The sequence below is a fragment of the Lissotriton vulgaris genome, chromosome 1_1, assembly GCF_964263255.1.
Source record: "Lissotriton vulgaris chromosome 1_1, aLisVul1.2, whole genome shotgun sequence".
In the NCBI taxonomy this organism is placed as follows: domain Eukaryota; kingdom Metazoa; phylum Chordata; class Amphibia; order Caudata; family Salamandridae; genus Lissotriton; species Lissotriton vulgaris.
The window spans coordinates 217,276,324-217,299,716 of NC_141685.1; the positions used below are offsets into that span (position 1 = coordinate 217,276,324).

Below are 23,393 nucleotides of genomic sequence, written 5' to 3' on the forward strand. Positions count from 1 at the left end.
GGTGCACCAGCGGCCGCCATTAAGTAGGGGTCGGGGAGGGCTGGACAGCTGGGAGGCGGGGAGGGGAGCTGGATTGGGCCGGTCGTGCTGGGGGGGGGAGGGGCCGCGGGGGCAGCAGCGGCGGGGAAAGGTAAAGGGAGGAAAGAAGGGATAAACAAAAAAGGGAAAATAAGCAGAAATAAGGCACAAAAGAGCAGAGATGCAGAAAAGAGCAGAAAGGTGAAAGATAGAAAGGGTAAAAAAATGAGAGATAGAAAGGGTAAAAAAACGACAAATTCACCCAAAACCAAAAAAAAACCACACCAAATAGAACGAATTTCAGTATTTTAAATTACTCAATCAAATGAGCACTGTATGAAATATAATGCTTGCCAAGAATCACACAATTTCATGAAGAAGGAAAAGAGGGTTTGCAAAGGTGAAATGGTATATATGGATCCATCTTTTGCCATATTATTTATTTAGTATTTGTCATATCCAGTACCAACACTCTGAGCCACAAAATACGTAAACAGGCAGATATTCATTACAGGTAGAAACACCTGAGATTCTAATTTTCATGGGTGAGTATGTGCATGGATTGGGGGAGGTTCAACATTTCACAAACTCCGATTAGTAATTACGCATTCAGTATTTTTTGTCTTGTTTTACAATTTTCTTGACATTTGGGTGGTAAAAAGCCCCATGTGGATTACATGTATGCTATAAAATCCACCATTTTAATCCATTTTTTAAAAAAAATTCTTCCGTGGGGAGAATTCCCCCACACATTCCTGCCCAGATTGGGCTCGCTTGTGTATTAAAAATATCGATTACAAAATATCGAATCTACATATTATCGAGTACAAAATATAGGCTGGACAGAATATCGAATGGATAGAATATAGACATCAAAAATATCGTTTTGAAGGTAAGTAATGTAATATCGAATTTTAAAATATAGATAGTCAAAATATCGAAGTACATAATATAGGTTAAAAAAAATATCGAACTTTTAATAATATCAAATGTTTTATATTGTATTTTATGTGTTAAAGGTGTTTATTTATGTCATAATGTAATTTAATTAATAAATGTAATATTATTTAAATTTTGCGTAGTTTAATTCTGTAGCGGGTTGTGGGTTTAAAGGGGAATAGGGAGGGAAGTATTTAATTATAATTAATTAAATATGTAAATGTATTCATTTGTATTTGTTTATAATTAATTGTTAATTAATTCTTATTTTGTAATTAATGACATTTTAATTGCCAATTAATTTTATTTAATTGATTAATTGATAATAATGTTAATTTAACTAATTTAATTTCTGTAGCGGGTTGTGGGTTCATAGGGGAGTAGGGTGGAAAGTAATTTAATTATAATTAATTAAATATGTTAATTTATGTAGTGTACTTTAATTATAATTAATTAAATATGTAAATGTATTTATTGGTGTTTGTTTATAATGAAGTGTTATTTTTTACTTTGTAATTAATTACATTTTAATTGCCAATTAATTTTATTTCATTGATTAATTGATAATTATGTTAATTTAACTAATTTAATTTCTGTAGCAGGTTGTGGGTTCATAGGGGAATAGGGTTGGAAGTAATTTAATCATAATTAATTAAATATGTTAATTTATGTTGTGTTATTTATTTATAATTAATTGTTAAATAATTGTTATTTGGTAATTAATTAAATTTTAATTTAGAATTAATTTTATTAAATTGATTAATTGATGATTATGTTAATTTTACTAATTTATTTTCTGTAGTGGGTTGTGGGTTTATAGGGGAATAGGGTGGGAAGTAATTCAATTATAACTAATTACATATGTTAATTTTTGTGTATTTATTAGATTTTAATTGTTAAGTAACTTTTTAATTACTAATTCATTATTTGTTAATTTGTAATTAATTAGTATTAATAGATGACTAATTGTAATGATTACATTAAATTAGTATTTGTAATTAATTAATTATTATATTATATTAAATTGGTAATTACTTTTAATTCATTTTTTTATAGATATTATATATATATATATATATATTTTTAAATAATATGTGAAGTATCTACTTTCCCTACTGTTGCACTCACTGGAGTGGGAATAGTAATTTTTACCTCTACGCTATCCAACGCTTTCCCTACTGTTGCACTCTCTGGAGTGGAAATAGTAATTTTAACCCCTACGCTATCCAACGCTTTCCCTACTGTTGCACTCTCTGGAGTTGGAATCGTAATTTTTACCCCTACGCTATCCAACGCTTTCCCTACTGTTGCACTCTCTGGAGTGGGAATAGTAATTTTTACCCCTACGCTATCCAACGCTTTCCTTACTTTTGCACTCTTTGGAGTGGGAATAGTCATTTTTACCCCTACGCTATCCAACGCTTTCCCTACTGTTGCACTCTCTGGATTGGGAATAGTAAGTTTTACCCCTATGCTATCCAGCCCTTTCCCTACTGTTGCACTCTCTGAAGTGGGAATAGTAATTTTGACCCCTACGCTATCCAACGCTTTCCCTACTGTTCCAATCTCTCTGGAGTGGGAATAGTAGGTTTTACCCCTACGCTATCCAACACTTTCCCTACTGTTGCACTCTCTGGAGTGGGAATAGTCATTTTTACCTCTACGCTATCCAACACTTTCCCTACTGTTGCACTCTCTGGAGTGGGAATAGTAATTTTTACCCCTATGCTATCCAACGCTTTCCCTACTGTTGCACTCTTTCGAGTGGGAATAGTCATTTTTACCCCTACGCTATCCAACGCTTTTCCTACTGTTGCACTCTCTGGAGTGGGAATAGTAAGTTTTACCCCTATGCTTTCCAACCCTTTCCCTACTGTTACACTCTCTGGAGTGGGAATAGTAATTTTGACCCCTACGCTATCCAACGCTTTCCCTACTGTTGCACTCTCTGGAGTGGGAATAGTAAGTTTTACCCCTACGCTATCCAACGCTTTCCCTACTGTATTATTCTCTGGAGTGGGAATAGTTATTTTTACCTCTACGCTCTCCAACGCCTTATCTACTGTTGCACTCTCTGGAGTGGGAATAGTAATTTTACTCTTCCGCAATCCTACAGTAATAATATTGGATATTTTTTAATTATATTATGTTACTATATATATATATATATGTTTTAACAAATGTGATTGTAAAAAAAGTTTTTTTATAATTTTAATTATTTATTTAATTATTATAATGTAATTTAAGTATTTGTAAGTATATTTTAGTAAATAATTTTTAATATTAATTTAATTTAACATTGTTTTTAGTAAAGTCGATATTTTTACAAACTATATTTTTTTAAACGATATATTTTTTACTCGATATTTTTGTACTTACCTGTTTGTAGATACAAAGTCGATATTCTGTCTGTCGATATTTTTCCGCCGATATTTTTGGTAGTCGATATTATGTCCCTTGATATTATGTCAGTAATCCTGTACTAGCTACCACTGTAATATGGGTAGAATTCAGCAGCTGATTCTTTAACATAGTGATAATATGGTGGAGGTAGATCTTAGGGTTAAGGTTCTTTTCTATGAAGCATTTTCTTCCAACACTAAAACGTTTTCTCCCTGCCTTCTGCGTTTTCTCTTTCTACTGCAACTCCAACCACACTCAGATCTCTCAAACCAATTTTCTACTATTCTTAATAAATTAAATAAACACACAAGTCTTGAAGCAATATCATTTCCTTTTGTATCTATCCATTTAGATATTGATGGCAATGAAACAGACCCCAGCCTCCCCCACAAACATACATTCCTCTGGTGTCCTACACTCTTGCTATGTGCTCCATTGCTTTGTGGTTGGGTGTGCCTTCATCCTCAACAAGTGTTCCTAAATGCTTACATAGTGGGCACACAGATACATTGGGATGAGCAAACCAAGCATGCCTTCCTCTGAGGCCTGGCCCACTAAATGAATATGATATGAACTCGGAAATGACTGGCAGAGGGTGAATAACAAGATGAAATAGTTTACAGCAAGACAAGTAGTACCTTCAGTTCAAGCATTTTATTACGGATATGGCCTTGGATATTTTTGAAAAAACAAAAAGACAGCTCACACCTTTGCTGACAGCAGGCGCACAACACCCATTGGCCTCAAAGGGCTTCAGCCCCCCCCCCCCCGTCGTGTGTGGCAGCCCGGATGAAACACTGTCCGGGCCCGCTCACAGCCGCACCCGAGCGCTTCACAGGTCTTTAAAAGACCTTGTGCATGTTAATGGGACTTTGTTGTTGTTTCACCCCTTCTAAGAACCCCTGCAGCTCGACTCTGCCGATTGCCTAAAGATTCAGCCCCCCAAATTTTTTTCTTAGCCCCCCCAGAAATTTGACTCTAGTTGCGCCTCTGGCTAACAGGTACATTGAATGTGCCTAAACCTATGGCTCAAATATTCCAAGTAACATATGTAAATGTGGCTTTAATCATAACTTCAGAACTGTATTTACAGATTGTGAGAAAAGTGACATCTGGCTGACGTAAATGTAGATCTTTTTACAAGAGATCTTTGCAGTAATAAATCACTCATAAGGGGCGAGAACAGTGCATGCCACGGTGGTTTGACTTAGAAATTTGTAGGGTTCTGGGTAGTCTCCAACTTCATCACACCTCATCCCACCCTGGAAAATGGTCAAATATTTACTGTCGCAAAGAACTTGAGTAACTGCCTTTCCACGTTTGGAAGTGGAGCATTCACTTTCAGACTTGGATGGAGTGCAAGGGAAGCGCTTCTTCAATGGGTGGGATCTTTCACTCTATAGATAAAATAAATCTGCATAAGAGTTCTCATATGTGCAAAACTCAGAGCAGGGGTAGTGGATACCTTTATAAAAAGTTACACAACCTTCCCATAAATTCACCTGGAAGCCTGCTCGTGCCACCTTCTTCTGTATGCCCTTCATGAATTTTGATCTATTTGCTATCTATATGTAATGATCTGCCACAGCCATCCCTGGGAATACATTCTGTATTTTAAACTTGGGTATAGAAAATCAAAATTCCATTTCCTGTGTCTTGTTTTTGCTGTGGATTATTCACTGCCAGTAACAAGGCACCGCTTCCTATAGGCAAATTTTGTATGATAATCTTGAAAAATTATTAAAATATCATTTAATATTTCTTTTGGTGATAGAACATACGTAAGGCGAGACGCGAGAGTGCCTGACACAAGATGGCCGCCTCAAAGTGAGCTCCGGCGCTCTCTCGCCCGTTTTTCTTCAAGAAACGCTGATTTCCTGTCAGAATTGCAGCTAAAATTATATCGCTGAATTAATGACACCAGTACCTATGGAGTGATGTGATTTCCATCATTTTTGACCTCCAAAAGTGGCGTTTTTCTTCCTCCAGCCTCTGTTTACATCTCTGCCTTCAGGTACAGCCAGTCCTGTTAGTCAAGGGGGGGGAGCAATCCTTCAGGAAAGGGCCTGGCTTGGGCCTAGCCACTCCAATAGTTCAGTTTAGCTGCAGCACCAGCTCGAATAAGGATTTCTTCACTACTACCTTATATTTCTTCTCATTATTTCTATTTTTTGCGAACTTTTGAATCTTAATATAAAAAAATGGATCATAAAAATACTCTTCATCCTCAAAGGAGGCAGCAGGTTTCACCTCCGCCAATTAAATCAAAGGCGGTAGAGTCATCAGAACCTTCATTATCCTTAGTTTTAGAGGAAATTCAAGCACTTTGTATCAACACAGATTCTATTGCCTCAGAGATTAAAAATGTGCAAAAAGAAATGGCGAGTTTGTCAATGAAAATCTCTGATAATGCAATTAAAATACAAGATAATAAGGCTAAGCTTGAAACTTTTACCCACTTGTAACGAAAATATCACCTATGTCTACTTGGCTTCTAGATATAGAAAATCGCAACAGGCAATAAGCATTTTTAATTTGCCTGAGGATGTTTCTGGTGGCAATTGCAGATTATATTTGGAAAATCTGATTCCTGGCCTTCTACAAATTAAATTTTCCCAAAAAATTGAGATTGATAAGGCCCACAGGATTCCTTCCCAACACAATCCTCAACATACTAAACTCCGACAAATGATATTCAAAATTCTCCGACATCACCACCTGGTTTTAATTCGCGAAGCAGCACGAGAAATACCTTCTTTGATGGTCAATGGGAATAACATTTTTATTCATCAGGATTTTGCTAAATAGACAGTTTCAATTCGCAAAGAACTCACTGATCTTCGTCCTCTACTACGAAGTCTTGGATTCAAATATGGTCTTTTTGACCCTTCAATAATGCGTATCTGGAAAGACAATCTTTCAAAATCTTTTCATTGTCCTGATGATTCACGACAGTTTTTGGATCAGCGATCACAGCAATCCATGGATACTCATAACTCTAATACTTAATGACAACTAACTGCGTATGTTCTGACATACTAATGGTTTATTATTACATAGAGCTCCAACGGTTCCGTTCATGCTTGTAAAGCATATGTGTGTTTCATTCTTGATAGTTATGTACTCTGTTTGTCGTATGAATATCTTCCTGTCCTTTTACTAGTTCTCTTATTATTTCCCTATTTCTTCCTTTCCTCTCTTTGATTTTTTATTTTCCCTCTCTTCATTATGGCTAATGTTCACAATATGAAAGTTGTTTCACTAAATGTTAAAGGATTACGTCATCCAGTTAAACGTACAACATTATTTGATTATAATAGATAGTTGTAAGGTAGATATTTGCTTTGTTCAAGCGAGCCATATAGATGACAAAATCTTAAATTATATGAAAAAAAAGTGGGTGAATACTCTTGTTTTGTGGCCTGCTCATGGAAAAAAAATGGTGTGGCTATTTTCTTTGCAAAAAAATTACATTGCCAAGTTTTGAGTAAAACTTCAGATGTGGATGGAAGATATATAATAGTAAAAATTTAAGTCCAATATTCAGTCATATTTTTACTTAATGTTTATGGTCCTACTGCAGATGACCCTGTTTTTAGGTCTAATATTACCACCGAGGTTCTTAAGTTGGGTAAAGTTCCTTTAATTGTTGGAGGTTATTTTAATGTTATTGCAGACCCATTACTAGATAGACTATCTAGTACTAAATGTTGCCCTCCTAAGGTTTTTCATGATTTTAAATCATTTATTCATATCACCAAGTTAGTTGACATTTGGTGATTGCCTTTCCCTACAGAAAAATGTTTTATATTCGTTCCCAACCCACATAATTCACATTCTAGGATTGATTATTTATTAATCTCCACACAATGAATCCAATCTGTAAACAATCTAGATGTAGTATGAATAATGAAATTGTTCTTAATGAATATAATCAGCCAAAAATCTTAAATGCCATTCAAGATTATTTTTTACTTAACCCTGAAGATTCCACTTCTATGGTCAATAGATGGGACGCCTTTAAATCCTACATTAGGGGAGTAACCATTTCTATGATGGCCTTACTTAATTTCATGGCCCTAATGGAAAAAATTGCACTATCTCACAATTATATTGTTAAAGAATTTCTAGATTTTTACTCTAATCTATATAACAAGCCCGATTTTCATGATGCCTCCTTACTTGACTCTTTTTTAACTACATGTGATTTGCCCAAGATTTCACAATCAGATAGACTTGGGTTGGATTTACCCATTACTACAGATGAAATTTTAGCAGCCATAAAATCTCTTTAAAAAAATAAGTCTCCTGTCCCCTACGGTATCCCAGCTGAGTTTTATAAACAATTTTAATCCTAACTTCTGCCTTATTTATTTAAATGTTTTACTTTTTTTGGTTCTTCAGGAACTATCTCAGGTTATTTTACTGATGCTTTAAATATTGTACTCCCCAAACCAGATGAAGACCCCACTCTTGTTTCAAATTATCGTCCTATATCCTTAATTAATCAAGACTGTAAATTATATGATAAAATACTTGATTCTAGATTGGCCCCTGTATTAGATCTATACTACTATAATAAAGGAAGAACTTTCAGCCTTTGAGGCGGGTAAACTCGGGAACCACAGCGCCAATCCACCCACCCGATACACCGTTGGAATCGTCAGGGTGTGTAGATGGTTATAGGCCATATAAATTTAAAAAAAAACGTTATTTCAAAAATATACACTAAAAAAGGAAAAGTAGTCCCTCCGAAGTAGCGCCGGCCGCGACGTGCGTGCTCACGTCAGGAGCGCGGGGAGGAGAGGCGTCCAGGAGCGAGACGAGGAGCGGCGGACATGGCGCGAGGGAGGAGCGGTGATGTGAGGAGCAGCGGACAGGCCAGCGGCGGTCAGGTGAAGCGGCGAGGAGTGGTAAACTGAGGAGCGGCGGCTGAGGTAAGTGGACCCATGTCGGAGCAGGTGGGGGTCGGGGCAGGTGGGGGACGGCCCGGGCGGGGGCCGGACTGCTGCAGGAGCAGGCGGGGGTCGGGGCAGGCGGAGGACTGGCCGGGCGGGGGCCGGGCTAATAGCTGTGGGCCAGGACTATCCAGGGCATAGGAGACGGGTGTTAAAAGAACATCTATCTGGTTTAAATCCCCTCGACCACCGTATGTTTATGCCTCCCGGAAGTGAAACGGAAGCTTACAAATACTGGCGCTACGTGTTTTTTTCTATACCCCGACTGCTGCTCTCATGGAAGGTGTGGAGACGCACAGAAATCCTGCTTCTGCGAATATGTTTAAATGCATGTTTGTACTTCTCCGAACTTTGTGGTAGTGGAATTTTGCACATGAACATTCTGTTGTAAACTATATTTTCAACGGGGCGGGCGGGCGGGGGTCGGGGAAGCCTGATTGCTCCCGGACAAGGTTGGGATCCACACCAACCCGAACACCACCCTCAGAGGCACCCTGATCTACCGACCCCCTGGACCACGCACGCAATTCAGCGACGACATCGCCGACTTCGTCAGCCCGCATGCCCTCACCTCCGCTGACTACATCCTCCTGGGAGACCTCAACTTCCATCTGGAGAACAACAACGACCACAACACCAGCACCCTGCTCGACAACCTCGCCAACCTGGGACTCAAGCAACTGGTGTCCACCCCCACCCACCTCGCTGGACACACACTCGACGCCGTCTTCTCATCCAGCACAGACATCGACTTCAGCCACGCCTCAGAGCTTCAATGGACGGACCACAGCTGCGTCCACTTCACCTTCAAGAGAACAACGACCCACCAACACCAGCAACACACCGCCCGCAGAAGCTGGAACAAGATCACAGCAGACCAGCTCGCCACCTCCCTGAGCCAACACCCTCCTGCCAGCTCAGCGAACCCCAGCCAGGCCGCCGATAACATCACGAAGTGGATCAGCAACTGCGCGGACGAACTCGCCCCGCTGAGGACCCCGCCTAGCAGACCCGGCAGCAAGAAGGCCCCATGGTTCACCGACGAACTCAAGAGCTCCAAGAAGAACTGCCGAGCCCTCGAGAAAGTCTGGAAAAGGGATCCGACACCGGACAACAGGACCTCCTACAAACTTGCCACCCGGAAACACCACCAGCTGATCCGCGCCGCCAAGAGAACAGCATTCAAGGACCGGTTGGACAACAACGCACACAACAGCAAGGAACTCTTCAACATCGTGAAAGAGCTTTCCAACCCCAACGCGGGAAACAACGACATCACCCCATCGCAAGACCTCTGCAACTCCCTGGCTTCATACTTCCACAACAAGATCGCGGATATACACAGCAGTTTCAACAACCAACCAACGCACACCACGACCGACCAGCCAGCCCCCCCCACCACCACCCTCCACGCCTGGACCCCGATCAGCACAGAAGACACCATCCGCACGATGAACTCAATCCACTCCGGATCACCAACCGACCCCTGCCCCCACCACATCTTCAACAAGGCCGACGCTGTCATCGCACCCCACCTGCAAGACATCATCAACACATCCTTCGACACCGCCATCTTCCCCGAGAGCTGGAAACACGCCGAACTCAGCGCTCTACTCAAGAAACCAACAGCGGACCCCACCGACCTCAAGAATTACCGCCCCATCTCGCTTCTCCCGTTTCCAGCCAAAGTCATCGAGAAGACCGTCAACAAGCAGATGGCCGCCTTCCTCGAGACGAACGGATCCCTCGACCCCTCACAGTCCGGCTTCCGAGCCAAACACAGCACCGAGACCGCCCTCATCGCCGCCACCGATGACATCCGAGCCCTGATGGACAATGGAGAAACAGCGGCCCTCATCCTCCTAGACCTCTCCGCGGCATTCGACACGGTCTGCCACCGCACCCTAATACGGCGCCTCAGCAACATCGGAATCCAGGACAAGGCGCTGGAATGGATCATCTCCTTCCTCGACGGAAGAACACAGCGAGTCCGCCTACCACCATACAAGTCAGAGGCCTCCGAAGTCATCTGCGGCGTCCCCCAAGGATCATCCCTGAGCCCCACCCTCTTCAACGTCTACATGAGCCCCCTCGCGGCCATCGTACGCAAACACCACCTCAGCATCATCTCCTACGCCGACGACACCCAGCTGATCCTCTCCCTGACCAACAACCCCGCCGCCGCCAGAGCCAACCTACACGAAGGGATGAAAGAGGTAGCCGAGTGGATGACGACCAGCCGCCTGAAACTGAACTCGGACAAGACGGAGGTCCTCATCCTGGGCTCCTCTCCCTCCGCCTGGGACGACTCCTGGTGGCCTCCCGCCCTGGGCACCGCACCCAAACCGACAGACCATGCACGTAACCTGGGCTTCATCCTGGACTCCTCCCTCTCCATGACCAGGCAAGTCAACAGCGTCTCCTCGGCGTGCTTCAACATCCTACGCATGCTACGGAAGATCTTCTGGTGGATCCCCACAGAGACCAGGAAGACCGTCACCCAGGCCCTCGTCACCAGCCGACTGGACTACGGCAACGCCCTCTACGCCGGGACCACCGCCAAGCTCCAGAAGAGACTCCAGCGGATCCAAAACGCCTCAGCCAGACTCATCCTCGACATCCCACGATCCAGCCACATCTCCGGACATCTGAGAGACCTTCACTGGCTCCCCATCAACAAGAGAATCACCTTCCGCCTCCTCACCCACGCACACAAAGCCCTACACGACCAAGGCCCGAGCTACCTCAACAGCCGAGTCAACTTCTACGCTCCCAAACGCCACCTCCGATCAGCCAACCTCGCCCTCGCCGCCGTCCCCCGCATCCGAAGAGCAACTACAGGAGGAAGGTCCTTCTCCTACCTGGCCGCCAAGACCTGGAACTCCCTCCCGTCCGACCTGCGCCTGACCCAAGACCACCTCTCCTTCAGGAAGAAGCTGAAGACCTGGCTGTTCGAGCAGTAGCGGCACCCCCCCCCCCCCCAGCGCCTTGAGACCCTACGGGTAGGTAGCGCGCTCTACAAGTGTCACTGATTGATTGATTGATTGATTGATGGGCTGCTAGTTCTATTATACACCCAGATCAATCGGGTTTTATGAAGAATAGATACTCTACAAATAACACAAGAACCTTACTACATGTTATCGAACAAAGTTGCACTTTAACTTCCCCCTCAGAAATTTTGGGTTTGGATACAGATAAAGCTTTTGATAAAATCCATTGGCAATATTCATTTCAGCGGTACAAAAGGGGGTGGTAATGGACGGAGCATCTGAGCCAATCAAACACTCACAGCCAGTCAAAAGATCTGGGTTTAATCCATCACTGTTCTTTAGCCCACTCTGCCACCCCAGTTCAGACATGGCTATATGCAAATCAGTCTGACCCTGTGCCTCATGGGAACAGTCCAGCCCGAACTGCCAAGCCATGCCTTCCCTGGACCGGAAACAAGCTTCCGAGGACCGGTTTCTGGCATTCCAGCCATCTTCAGCCCGGCTTGCTTGAATCCAGTGGCAAAGTGAGCCATGTCTGAACTGGGGTGGCAGAGTGGGCTAAATAACGGTGATGGATTAAACCCAGGTGTTTTGACTGGGTGTGAGTGTTTGATTGGTTCAGATGCTCCGTCCATTACCACCCCCTTTTGTACCGCTTTTGGCTGCCATAAGTGTGGCAGGGTATGCTCAGACGTGAGTCCCATGCTCACTTTGCCACTGGATTCAAGCAAATATCTTGGTATTTTATTTTCGTCTTCCATTAAAGCAACATTAACATTGAATAGTAACTTTATCTTAAATTATATTAAAGATAAAACGTCTAAGTGGTCTTCACTTCATCTCTCATGGTGGGGTAGAATGGACTCCATTAACATGACTATTGCACCTAAAAATTGTTATACCCTTGCTATGATCCCTACTCAATTTCCATTAAAATGTTATAAAGGTATTGATAGGCTTCTCTCCAAATTTCTTTGGAACAATAAATCACCTCGTATTGGTTATAAAAAATTAAAAATACCCAAATGTAATGTTGGCTTAGGCTTTCCTGACTTTTTTTCATATCACAAAGCATTTATGTTGAAACAAAGTTCTATGTGGTTTAATCCTTCCTTTTTAAGTATTCCACCTACTTGGTTTCATATAGAGAAATCTATTGTAAATCCTTTTCTATTACCCACCTTGCTAACAGTGTCAATTAAATCAACATTTTTGCAACAATCTGTTATTATTAAATCCACTAAACTAAATTTTAATGACTTGGATTCAAATATTCTATCTCCTATGGTCAGTACTGAAGACCTGTCATTATGGCATAGTAATGTTATTACATTGAATTGAAATGTTAAATTCTGGAATTCTTGGATTAAAGCTGGCATTTTTCATCTTAAAATCTATTCCAACAATGCTTTCATAGCCTTTGAAGCTTTACAAACAAAATTTTGTTTACCTCAATCTGATTTTATAAATTTTGAGTATTTATGTAATTCAATTTTAGATTCTTTCCCTTATAGTATTCCATCTAATGTTAAAGCAGATTTAGTATTATATATTCAAACTATCTCTACGTCATCACATACTGTTTCTCTTTTATATAAAAAATGATCTTATTCTATAGGAAATAATTTAAATATAATCTCAGTATTTTGGAATAATGAACTCTCACTTTCTGTATCTAATGATACTTAGAAGATTATTTGGCTTAATAGTATTTCAGACTGGCTACCGGTTTCGATTTACCAAACCAATTTATTCAATTGTTTAAGGACCCCAGTATGTTTATTTCATGCTAAACTGCTACATTCTGAAACATGTTGGCATTGTAAATTAATATCCTGGATCGCTACAGCATATGCTTTTTGATTGTCTTTTAATTTAAAAATGTTGGTCTAATGTTTGGGATATTATACAAAAGATAGTGAATATCCATGATGTTATTTCCTTCAAACTGTTAACATGTAAATCTGTTGGTCTTTTGCAAAATCTAACTGAATTAGAAGGTAAACTTTTTAATTTTCTAATATCTGCTGTTTTAAAATCCATTACTTTTTGCTGGAAGGATATTTCGTCATTATCAGTTCATACTTGGTGGTCATAGGTCATTTTTACAGGAAGAGGAGCTCAACTATCCCTGAATGGGATTAATCATAACTCTAACTTTTTACAATCTTTTTGGTTACCTATTGATATATATATTTGTCTTCATAATTGTATCTTTATAATTGATATATCGTTTACTGTCATTATACTTCATTGCTTATATGATAAAAGTAGCTCTATTTTTAATAGATGAAATAGTAATTATACCTGGTTCCCCTCCCTTCTTTCCCTTTTTTGTTCATCTTCTCTTCTTCAGTGAATATCTATACTTCTTTACCTATTGTATTTCAACTGTTGTTTTTGTAAATGTCATATTATAATTCGGTATTTCGTTTATTAATAATTTTTATTTATTGTCTGTTTTTGTTAATTATTATGAAAATTCGATAAAATATTTTGAACTCATTCAGTCAATCACTTTTATTCGATTAATAAAAATCAAAAAAAGACACAAAATACGAATAATCACAACAAATGCGATACAACAGTACATCCAGTTACAAAAATAAGGAATAAATATATATAACATATCATGGTTAAAATGAACATATCTCATGGGTTCAGTAAAACATTTTAAAAACTTCCGTTTGACACTTAGCTCCATTAAGAGGGCACCAACGCCACTAACATGATTAAATTGTAATATTTTGAACTCAAGAACATATGTAAGGCATTTTAGTAAACATATAATGATCATATAGTGAAAGTTCTTAATCTCTATGTTAAGTGCTTGTTTGACACGATGACCACATATATATCAGAAACAGCTGCTGCTCGGTCCTTGACCATATTAGTAAAGATGCAGAATGACCTGATTAGGGAACAGGGAACTCACTAAAACAGCTCTAGAGGCATTTGTGAAAATGGATCTCCTACGTTTAATTTCCAAGGATGGTGATGCATTTTGCTTTGTTTCTATTTAATGTGCCTTTTTCTTCTCCAGTGAATTCTTGCAATTTAAGTACTTGCATTCATGGCTACTGCACTTCGTATGACAGGTGCAGCTGTGACTATGGATTTAAAGGACCGACCTGTGATGAAGGTGAGAATTGAAAGAGTCGGGACCATAAGTTCTAGATTTCTCCATTGGAAGCAGTGCTGTTCAATAAATTGAATCACATGTTCTTCCCTTTATGCCCTAATTCTTTCAAAATCTGTGCCACTACTTCAAGTAGATCTGCTGCAGCTTCAAGTTCTTGAGTGATATTTGCTGTGATAGTAGTGTGTTTCAGACGATGGCACCAAAGTTTGAACCCATACAGTGCTGACCAGTCCATAATCAGAAAATCTAAGATTAAAGCCTAGAAGGGCCTACAATACCTTTCATACTTTTGACCTGAAGCCATTGAGTGCTGTTAATAATTAACCGACTGAAGGTGTCAGTGTAAAATGCCTATGTGGGTACAGTAATGTAACAACATATTGGCATTCTGGGTACTGTACTTTTTGTTTAATTTATTTGTGCAAATCTAAACCCAGGTGTTTTTGCTGCAAATAAAATTGATGTTTGTAGCTTCTACATTCACCCAAAACCAAAAAATACACACCAAATAGAACGAATTTCAGTATTTGAAATTACTCAATCAAATGAGCTCTGTGTGAAATATAATGCTTGCCAAGAATCACAGAATTTTGTGAAGAAGTAAAAGAGGGATTACAAAGGTGAAATGGTAAATATGGATGCATCTTTTGCCATATTATTTATTTAGTATTTGTCATATCCAGTACCACCACTCTGATCCACAAAATAGGTAAACAGGCAGATATGCATTACAGGTAGAAACACCTGAGCCCCCTGTGGATTACATTTATGCTATAAAATCCACAATTGTAATAAAAAATTTTCAACATTTTCTTCAGTGGGGAGAATTCCCCCACACATTCCTGTCGAGATTGAGCTCACTTGTGCATTAGACATGTATCTTAACCTTTATGCCTCATCACCATTCACCAGCTACCACTGTAATATGGGTAGAATTCAGCAGCTGATTCTTCAGCATAGTGGTAATATGGTGGAGGTAGATCTTAGGGTTAAAGTTCTTTTCTATGAAGCATTTTCTTCCAACACTAAAAGGTTCTCTCTCACCCTTCTGCAGCTTCTCATTCTACTGCAACTCCAACCCCACTCAGATCTTTCAAGCCAATTTTCTACTATTCTTAATAAAATAATTAAACACATAAGTCTTGAAGCAATATAATTTCCTTTTTATATCTATCCATTTAGATATTGATGGCAATAAAACGGACTCCAGCCTCCCCCACAAACATACATTCCTCTGGCGTCCCACACTCTTGCTCTGTGCTCCATTGCTTTGTGGTTGGGTGTGCCTTCATCCTCAACAAGTGTTCCTAAATGCTTACATAGTGGGCACACAGATACATTGGGATGAGCAAACCAAGCATGCCTTCCTCTGAGGCCTGGCCCATTAAATGAATATGATATGAACTCAGAAATGACTGGCAGAGGGTGAATAACAAGATGAAATAGGTTACAGCAAGAAACGTAGTACTATTGTAGATCTTTTTACAAGAGATCTTTGCAATAATAATTCACTCATAAGGGGGGGAACTGTGCATGCCACAGTGGTTTCCCTTAGACATTTGTAGGGTTCTAGGCAGTCTCAAACTTCCCTCACACCTCATCCCACCCTGGAAATGGTCAAACATTTACTCACGCAAAGGGCTGGAGTAACTTCCTTTCCATGTTTGGAAGGGGAGCATTCACTTTCGGACTTGGATGGAGTGCAAGGGGGGCGCTTCTTCAATGGGTGGGATCTTTCACTCTATAGATAAAATAAATCTGCATAAGAGTTCTCATATGTGCAAAACTCAGCTGGGGTAGTAGATACCTTTACAAAAGGTTACACAACCTTCCCATAAGTACACCTGGAAGCCTGCTCCTGCCACCTTCTTCTTTTTGCCCTTTATGAATTTTGATTTGCTAACTATATGTCAAGATCTGCCACAGCCATCCCAGGGAATACATTCGGTATTTTAAACTCGGGTATAGAAAATCAAAATTCTATTTCCTGTGTCTTGTTTTTGCTATGGGCTATGCACTGCCAGTATCAAGGCACAGCTTCCTATAGGCACATTTTGTATGATAATCTTGAAAAAATATTAAAACATCCTTTAATATTTCTATTGGTGATAGAACATACGTGAGGATTTTAGGAAACATATAAAGATCATATTGTGAAACTTCTTAACCACATATATCTGAAACAGCTGCTGCTCGGTCCTCTACCATAGAAGTAAAGATGCAAAATGAACTGATTAGGGAACATGGAACTTATTAAAACAGCTCTACAGGCATTTGTGAAAATAGATCTCCTAAGTTTAATTTCCAAGGATGGTGATGCATTTTGCTTTGTATCTATCTAATGTTCTCTTCTCTTCTCCAGTGTCACCTTGCAATTCAAGTACTTGCATTCATGGCTCGTGCGCTTCGGATGGCACGTGCAAATGTGACGATGGATTTAAAGGACCGACCTGTGATGAAGGTGAGAATTGAAAGAGCCGGGACCGTAAGTTCTAGATTTCTCCACAGTCACCAACTGATGGATCTTTGAAGCAGCATGAAAGTGTGAAGGGGAGAAAACACATTTCATTAACAACCCATTTTTAAGTAGCCCATCACAATTCTTACTAACCCACGAACAACTGGAAATGTTAGTTGAATTTATTGCATAGCCAAAAATAGAAGAGCATGGACTCATCTCAGTACGAGAGTATAAAGGTACAGAGGAAATACTAAAAAGCATAATCGGCGTACCCAGTTTATGCGGTGCATCATAAACTATACTTTCAGTTCGTTGAAGAGCATACAAACCATCTAAAAGCAAGAGTCCACATTTCCCTGCCTTAAGGGTTGGTGGTTGAAAAGCATAACTCTCCCCTGACTTTATAGCTAAAGTGGCATCCCTACATTAATAAGTGAGCATTTCTAGAAAGGAAAAGGTGTCATTTTTGGAGTCTTCCCAAGAAGTCTCTCCACTGATAAGATGTGTCGTGTGGCATGAAACCACTCTCGAAAGGGGAAAAGATCATTCAAAGAAGCTCTGTCACTGCAAGCAAGGGAGATTTGTGCAGTATCCCTAATTATTCATAGGTAAACCTTCCCAGAATCCTCTTCCTGCATCTGCTCTATGACTGGGATGAACTTCCCACAGTGTTCTCCATGTTACTCTTCTGCAGCATTTGGTTCTTGTTTCCCATGACTTCTTCTGGGTGAAACGAACTCTCGCCGCTTATCACCTTATAGCTCATCAATGTAATTTCTCCTCTCCTTGACTAGCAGCTAAAACACATCCTTTACTATTCATACTAGAAAGCTTTAAACAACTGCAATTAAAACGTGAGAATGAGCAAATCGACAGTGTAAATGAAATTCAATCGTAAATATTAAATGAGAGATTCCAAGGGCTTGCATTTCATGCCTGCAACTCTGGCTTACACAGAAACGCATTTCAAACATTCATGTTACATAGATGCAGTTCAGCATAATCATGTTCCATTTCTGCTAATATACGCTGTCAAATTGTAAAATGAAATATAATTGTTAAACAACAGCTAATACATTATTAATGAAATACAGTTTCTTGACATGGATATTTCCAGCTGTCACATCTATTACTTATGTTATATTGTTTATCATCTGGGTAGCTACTAAAACATATGCAGTAACAGGTATCACGTTCAAACATGAACACTTACAAAAAGCAGGAGCTCTCTACATGATAATGATGCAGACCTATGAATTTCAAAGGCAAATGCAAAATTCTTGTCTATCAGAAGGAATGCATGAGTGGGGCAGATGTACATCGATTGCAATGAAAGAAGCTGGCCAAGGCTCTGAACAACCAACTGATCTGTGTTGGTTTGCATCACTGACATGATGCTGGTTTAAAATCTGTTCCCTGCCACAAGCGCCTTCTTTATCAAAAGTGGTTCTTGTACCACCCTCTGCAATATTTAGCATCTTTTCTTCTCATATACAATGTTGATGTGCGCCTCGCCAGTTCTTACAGAAAGTATGATTACCTGGGACAAATTAAAAACTCTATTTCTTTTACCATCAGAAACATACTCATCATATATATCACGTGTAGCTTGTATTACCCTTGCATCCTCTCCTTTCACCAGGCAGGTATCAGACAGGTCTCCAATATCTCAATCATCTCACTCTTCAGTTTTGTTTCCCCTATCCCAAATCTCATTGCATTTTTTCTTCAGTTTCTCACCTATTTCAATCTCACTAGCTATTTTTCTGGATTTAGGGTAAGCGTACTGGGGAAACTGGATCTGTGTGAGCAGTCCCAGTGACTAGCGAGCGCTGATGGTCTTTTTCATGTACATTTAAGGTAAAATTAACAAAGGCCAGGAAATCCTTATTCAATAAAAACAGCCTGACAACGCTGCACATCCAGTTTCATCCTATCAGATTGTTGCATATTTCCCACAGCATCCCTTTGCAGCCGTGTCAAGTATGCAGTGTCTATGCGAAGGGTTCAATAGGTTTCTTACTGTGTGCATAAGTCTAGTATGCAGTTGCCCTCTAGCAGTCGCGAATGGGAACGGAAAGAGGAGATGTCTCCCAGCTGCTGTCCGTACACTCCCCTCAAATTGGCATGGGCCATGTGTATTACTTCTGTTCAGTGTGGCAATCTCTCCATTCTCACAGATGGTCCTGTTATCAACATCATTTTAGGGTTTCAAGGTTTCCATTCTTCAGATTTTGTTGCATGTGCATCCATGATATATCCCACGCATCACACGGTGGCCCATGACTCCAATTGCAGATAAGGTGCTCCTTGTGTCTATCTCTGCAGTGTTTAATATCGACAAGAGAGGTAGGGCATAGACACTCCTGTACCCCGGTTCAATGTATTATAAACAACAAAGGAGTGACTGTGATACAAAGGAATAAATGTGATAGTTAAAAGGTTTTTAAGAAATAAACTCCGCTGTGCGCCGCACACATGATCAATGCTCACACGTGTGCAGTACACACAGCGGGGTAGTCTCAAAGTCCCTGATTAAGCCCAATAGACTATCATCAGCTGGAGGAAAGACTAGGGGCTTGCTGGTCACCCAGTCGTAGGTGGAGGGAGAGAACCCTACTTCTTTGAAGGACCCTCACTCACCACTAGTTGGTGACATGCTTCATCATCGGGTCCCCGCTGGGGTGACCGAATGTCTCCCCAGCGTGCTACGAAGCCTGGTTACAGCGGAGCAGGATGTGGTGAGTGCAACAGTGCCCAAATTAAGAGGTGACTAACTGTGATAGTGCAAATGTGTCAAAAAATTAATAAAAGGGGGGAGGAGCCAAGATGGCGGACGGGACGGACGCTTGAGCTCCCGGCTCCGCGAGCCGCCTGGCTTCTTTCAACAATCCTGCTCACTTCTCCTGACCTGCGCCGCTCTAACACCGAGGGATACCGGCGCTGCAGAAACTGGCGTTCTCCCGATACCTTTGCCGGCGGGTTTGGCAGCAGATCCGGTGTTTTCTTCGACATCCAGCGCTTCTCCGGGTCCCTGTGTTGCTGGCTGCCGCTGGACGCCGAGGGACGTGGACGGGAAGACGAGCTGGGGTACCGCTGATGCCCACGGGGGTGTACTGCACTGGCCGCGCGACCGGAGTCGGACCCTTTCATCCGGGTCGGTCTCCCCTCTGTGCTGACTATGTCGTGGAAGAAGCTGAAGGCTCCCGTGACTTGCTCTCCTTTGCCACTCTGATGAGGAACGGGCAGACTCCATTTTGAGGCGTCTTCTCGCAGTGGACGGCCGGTTCTCACAAGCAACGTGGAGGGCCTCTCCCTGTGCTGTTCCCGATTTGTGCTCGGAGCCCCCCCGGTGGCTGCATTTTTGTATCCTGGCTTATTTGGACACCCCCGTCTCGCTACTAACTGCCTGCAGTGGTGGTGAACATGGCGCCTGTTCTTCCTGCGGAGCAGCGGGCTGACCCTGACTACAGTGTGCTTGAGTGCCCATATGCTCCTGTGCCATTGAAAGTACCGGGGGAGCAGCGGGATAGTGAGGCCCGGCACTTGCAACTGAGTGACCCAACCCGTGGTGATGTCCTGGCTGCCCTAGTGGCGTTGAGGGTGGATATGCGGAGCACTGCCCGGATGCTGGCCCGGAGACTTGATGAGGCGATGACTACCACGGGGCAGTCCCGGCTGGAGTATTTTCCGCCGCCCCTGCTCCCTCCTGGACGGGAAGCGAGGTTGCCGAGTGAAGGGACGGTGGTGCGGTGTCCTCACAGTTACAATGTAACATGTCTGCTCTTCAACGAGGATACAGTTGCGGAGACGCCCATCACTTTGGAAACTGTGATTCTGCCCGTGAGCTGTCTATCGGAACCCAGTTTTTTACTTTCCTTGCCAACTGCTACCCTAGCTGCATTTCTCACTGGCACTGCTGCGGCACACTACATCTGGTATTGGAACCCTGCGGCACGAGGCGTTCTCATTGATCCCTTTCTTCGTGAGCGGCCATCTTGCCTCTTTGTCCCGGTTGCAGGTGACTCGCAGCGATGGACAGGCCTGGAACACTTCTGCCGGTCCGGACAGGGGTGATGGTAGGATTGTTGTCGCTTTGGTTGGATCGGCTGGCGGAGACCTGGACTGGCACACATTTTGCACTACTGGCTGATTAATCTCTAATGTCCTGTTGATTGCTATATGTCGCTGATGATCTCTCCTGATGTCCACTTCGTATGCGGGGGGGAAGACTTGGGCTGTGTTGAGGTACTGGGTATTATTGATTCGGGTTCGCCGGACATACAGTTTTTGACATTGTGTTGTACATGGCGCAGGATATAATGGCGGCGAGGGAGACCGGGAGCTTGGTTGTTGGGTGGGCTCCTCCCCGCTTTCCCCTTTCCCCTTTCTGGGAGTAGTTGGGTGGTACACTCTTCTTTCCCTCCCTGGACTTATGTGAATTATGTCTCTCTTTCTCTTACATTTCTCTTTTCTTTCTTCTTCTTAATTTCTCTTCTCTTGCTACATTTCGGGTTTTTTGGGGAGATAAAACACTCTGCTAGGGGGGGGGCAGGCCGTAGCCTCTGCATGTGTGTAGGGTGGGGGGGTACATTTTAGTTGGTGTTATTTTCTATGGTGCCTTTTGTTCTTATGTAATCTTTTTTCCTAGGCCCGTGTTAGGCAGACTGGGGGATGGGTGGTGGCGCGAAGTTGGTTGGGTATGTTGCGTCCTCCTTAGGGGTGTGCATACTGTGTGACCGTCCTCTGGTGGGGACCCACTTGTTGCAAACAGCACTGATCGATCCGAGTGTTCACTGTTGAGTCCCACCTACATGGCCCTAGTTTTTTCTTCTTGTTTAAACCAGTGCGGAGAAGTACGACCTGATCTTACTTGTTGCGATGAAAACCTTAAAATTAACCTTCACCGATCCTGAGACATGGTAATGCGATAAGTACAGTGTACTCCATGTAATGCTTGCTTGAAACGACAGATATTACTGTGTCGCCGTAACGCTGCAATGATGCACAAATGTTTTCGTGGCCGGCCGGAAGGTTGTAGGCCCGTATTTGTTCTGACTTAAAGCACAATAAAGGTTTTCAAAAAAAAAAAAAAAAAAAAAAAAAATTAATAAAAAATTGCAAGGGTTGTGCCTTTTAGAATTTCTTTTAATAATGGCCAGCCCGCATTGATTAAAAACAGAGTGAGCGGACTCCCCAAGTTCTTAATTAAGGAACCGGAATCCTAAGTCAAAGGCATAAATTGGTCGACATGTTTCAGCTGTTTATGGCGTATCGCTCAGCTTTCTTCAGGACCTATATCAAAAGTCCTCCAGTGGTATGCGCCCGCTAAGGCGCATCCTCCCGAGAGGCTCTAAGTGTGAAAAATATATACAGTGTAATTAAACGGAAAATATCCGTCAACACCACACTACACACTTGGTAGGGATGTGCAAAAAGACCTGTGGGCGAAAGGGGACAAACAAGACCACAACACATAAACATGAAGAAGGAGAGTTACTTTCTTCATTATGAAGTTTTGATCAACAAAGGGTTTCACATATAGGTAGGTCTAGGCATCATGCATATTTTGTGTGCCACCAATACTGGGGTGCTACCTTAGATTCCTTCATTAGGTGCTTCTAAATTAGCCACAAGGACCGTCCCTGTGATTAGGTCCGTGTCCAATAATTGCTCGGTATTCATTAGGAACGAGAAATGTGCCATTCGCTTTTCTATTCTAAAAGCAGTGGAGTTGGTGAACCACAGTGTTTTGGAGAGTATATGCAAGTGTATTCTTAGATGTTTATAGGGAACCGTTAGCCCACACTAAGAGAAGAAAATCCCTCTCACAGAGTGACAAGCAAGCAAACGAGATTCACAAACAATTGTGAGTGAGATAGGAGTTTCTGCACGGACTCACTTCCAAAGGGACATGATTACGCCCCTACGGAAACGACAGCGTGGGATGTCTTCACGTGGCGTTTCTCTATGAGACATAATAATAAGAAAGGTCAGAGACCGTTTAAGAAAAAGTACCATGCTGCGAGTACTCGCCTCGGTGGCAGGGTGGAGTTCAACTTACTTCAACGCACGCCGCTCCCCTTCGTGTACCTACACGGTCAGCGGCTGTCTCCCGGAAGTGCGGGGAGAAAGAAGCCGGTCCGTTTATATCCTTGATGCCCCTGATTGGTTAGGTCGGCCCTCGTGGGTCTGTGACGTCGGAGGCTACGCCCCGCGTCTACGGGTGATTGGCAGCAATGGTGTAGGGACCAGCGGGATTGGTTAGATGATCCCACGTGGGAGGTGGGTGAATTGGTGCTCGTAGCGCTGGGCTTAGGGGTTCGAGTTTGTTGATCAAAACTTGATAACGAAGAAAGTAACTCTCCTTCTTCATGTTTATGTGTTGTGGTCTTGTTTGTCCCCTTTCTCCCACAGGTCTTTTTTCACATCCTTACCAAGTGTGTAGTGTGGTGTTGACGGATATTTTCCGTTTAATT

The 23,393-nt window shown here is 42.1% G+C and overlaps 1 protein-coding gene across 3 annotated transcripts in view; it reads left to right on the forward strand.

Annotated features, from left to right (window-relative positions):
* Positions 1–23,393, forward strand: part of LOC147740926 (uncharacterized) — a 758,774-nt gene that overhangs the window by 262,973 nt on the left and 472,408 nt on the right. For 2 of the 3 annotated variants that reach the window (XM_086936040.1, XM_086936035.1), the window contains exons 5-6: positions 14,355–14,453; positions 16,816–16,914. In XM_086936040.1, the coding sequence (XP_086792166.1) occupies positions 14,355–14,453; positions 16,816–16,914 (198 nt within the window). The remainder of the gene's footprint in view (positions 1–14,354; positions 14,454–16,815; positions 16,915–23,393) is intronic. The other variant, XM_086936046.1, reaches the window with a different exon arrangement.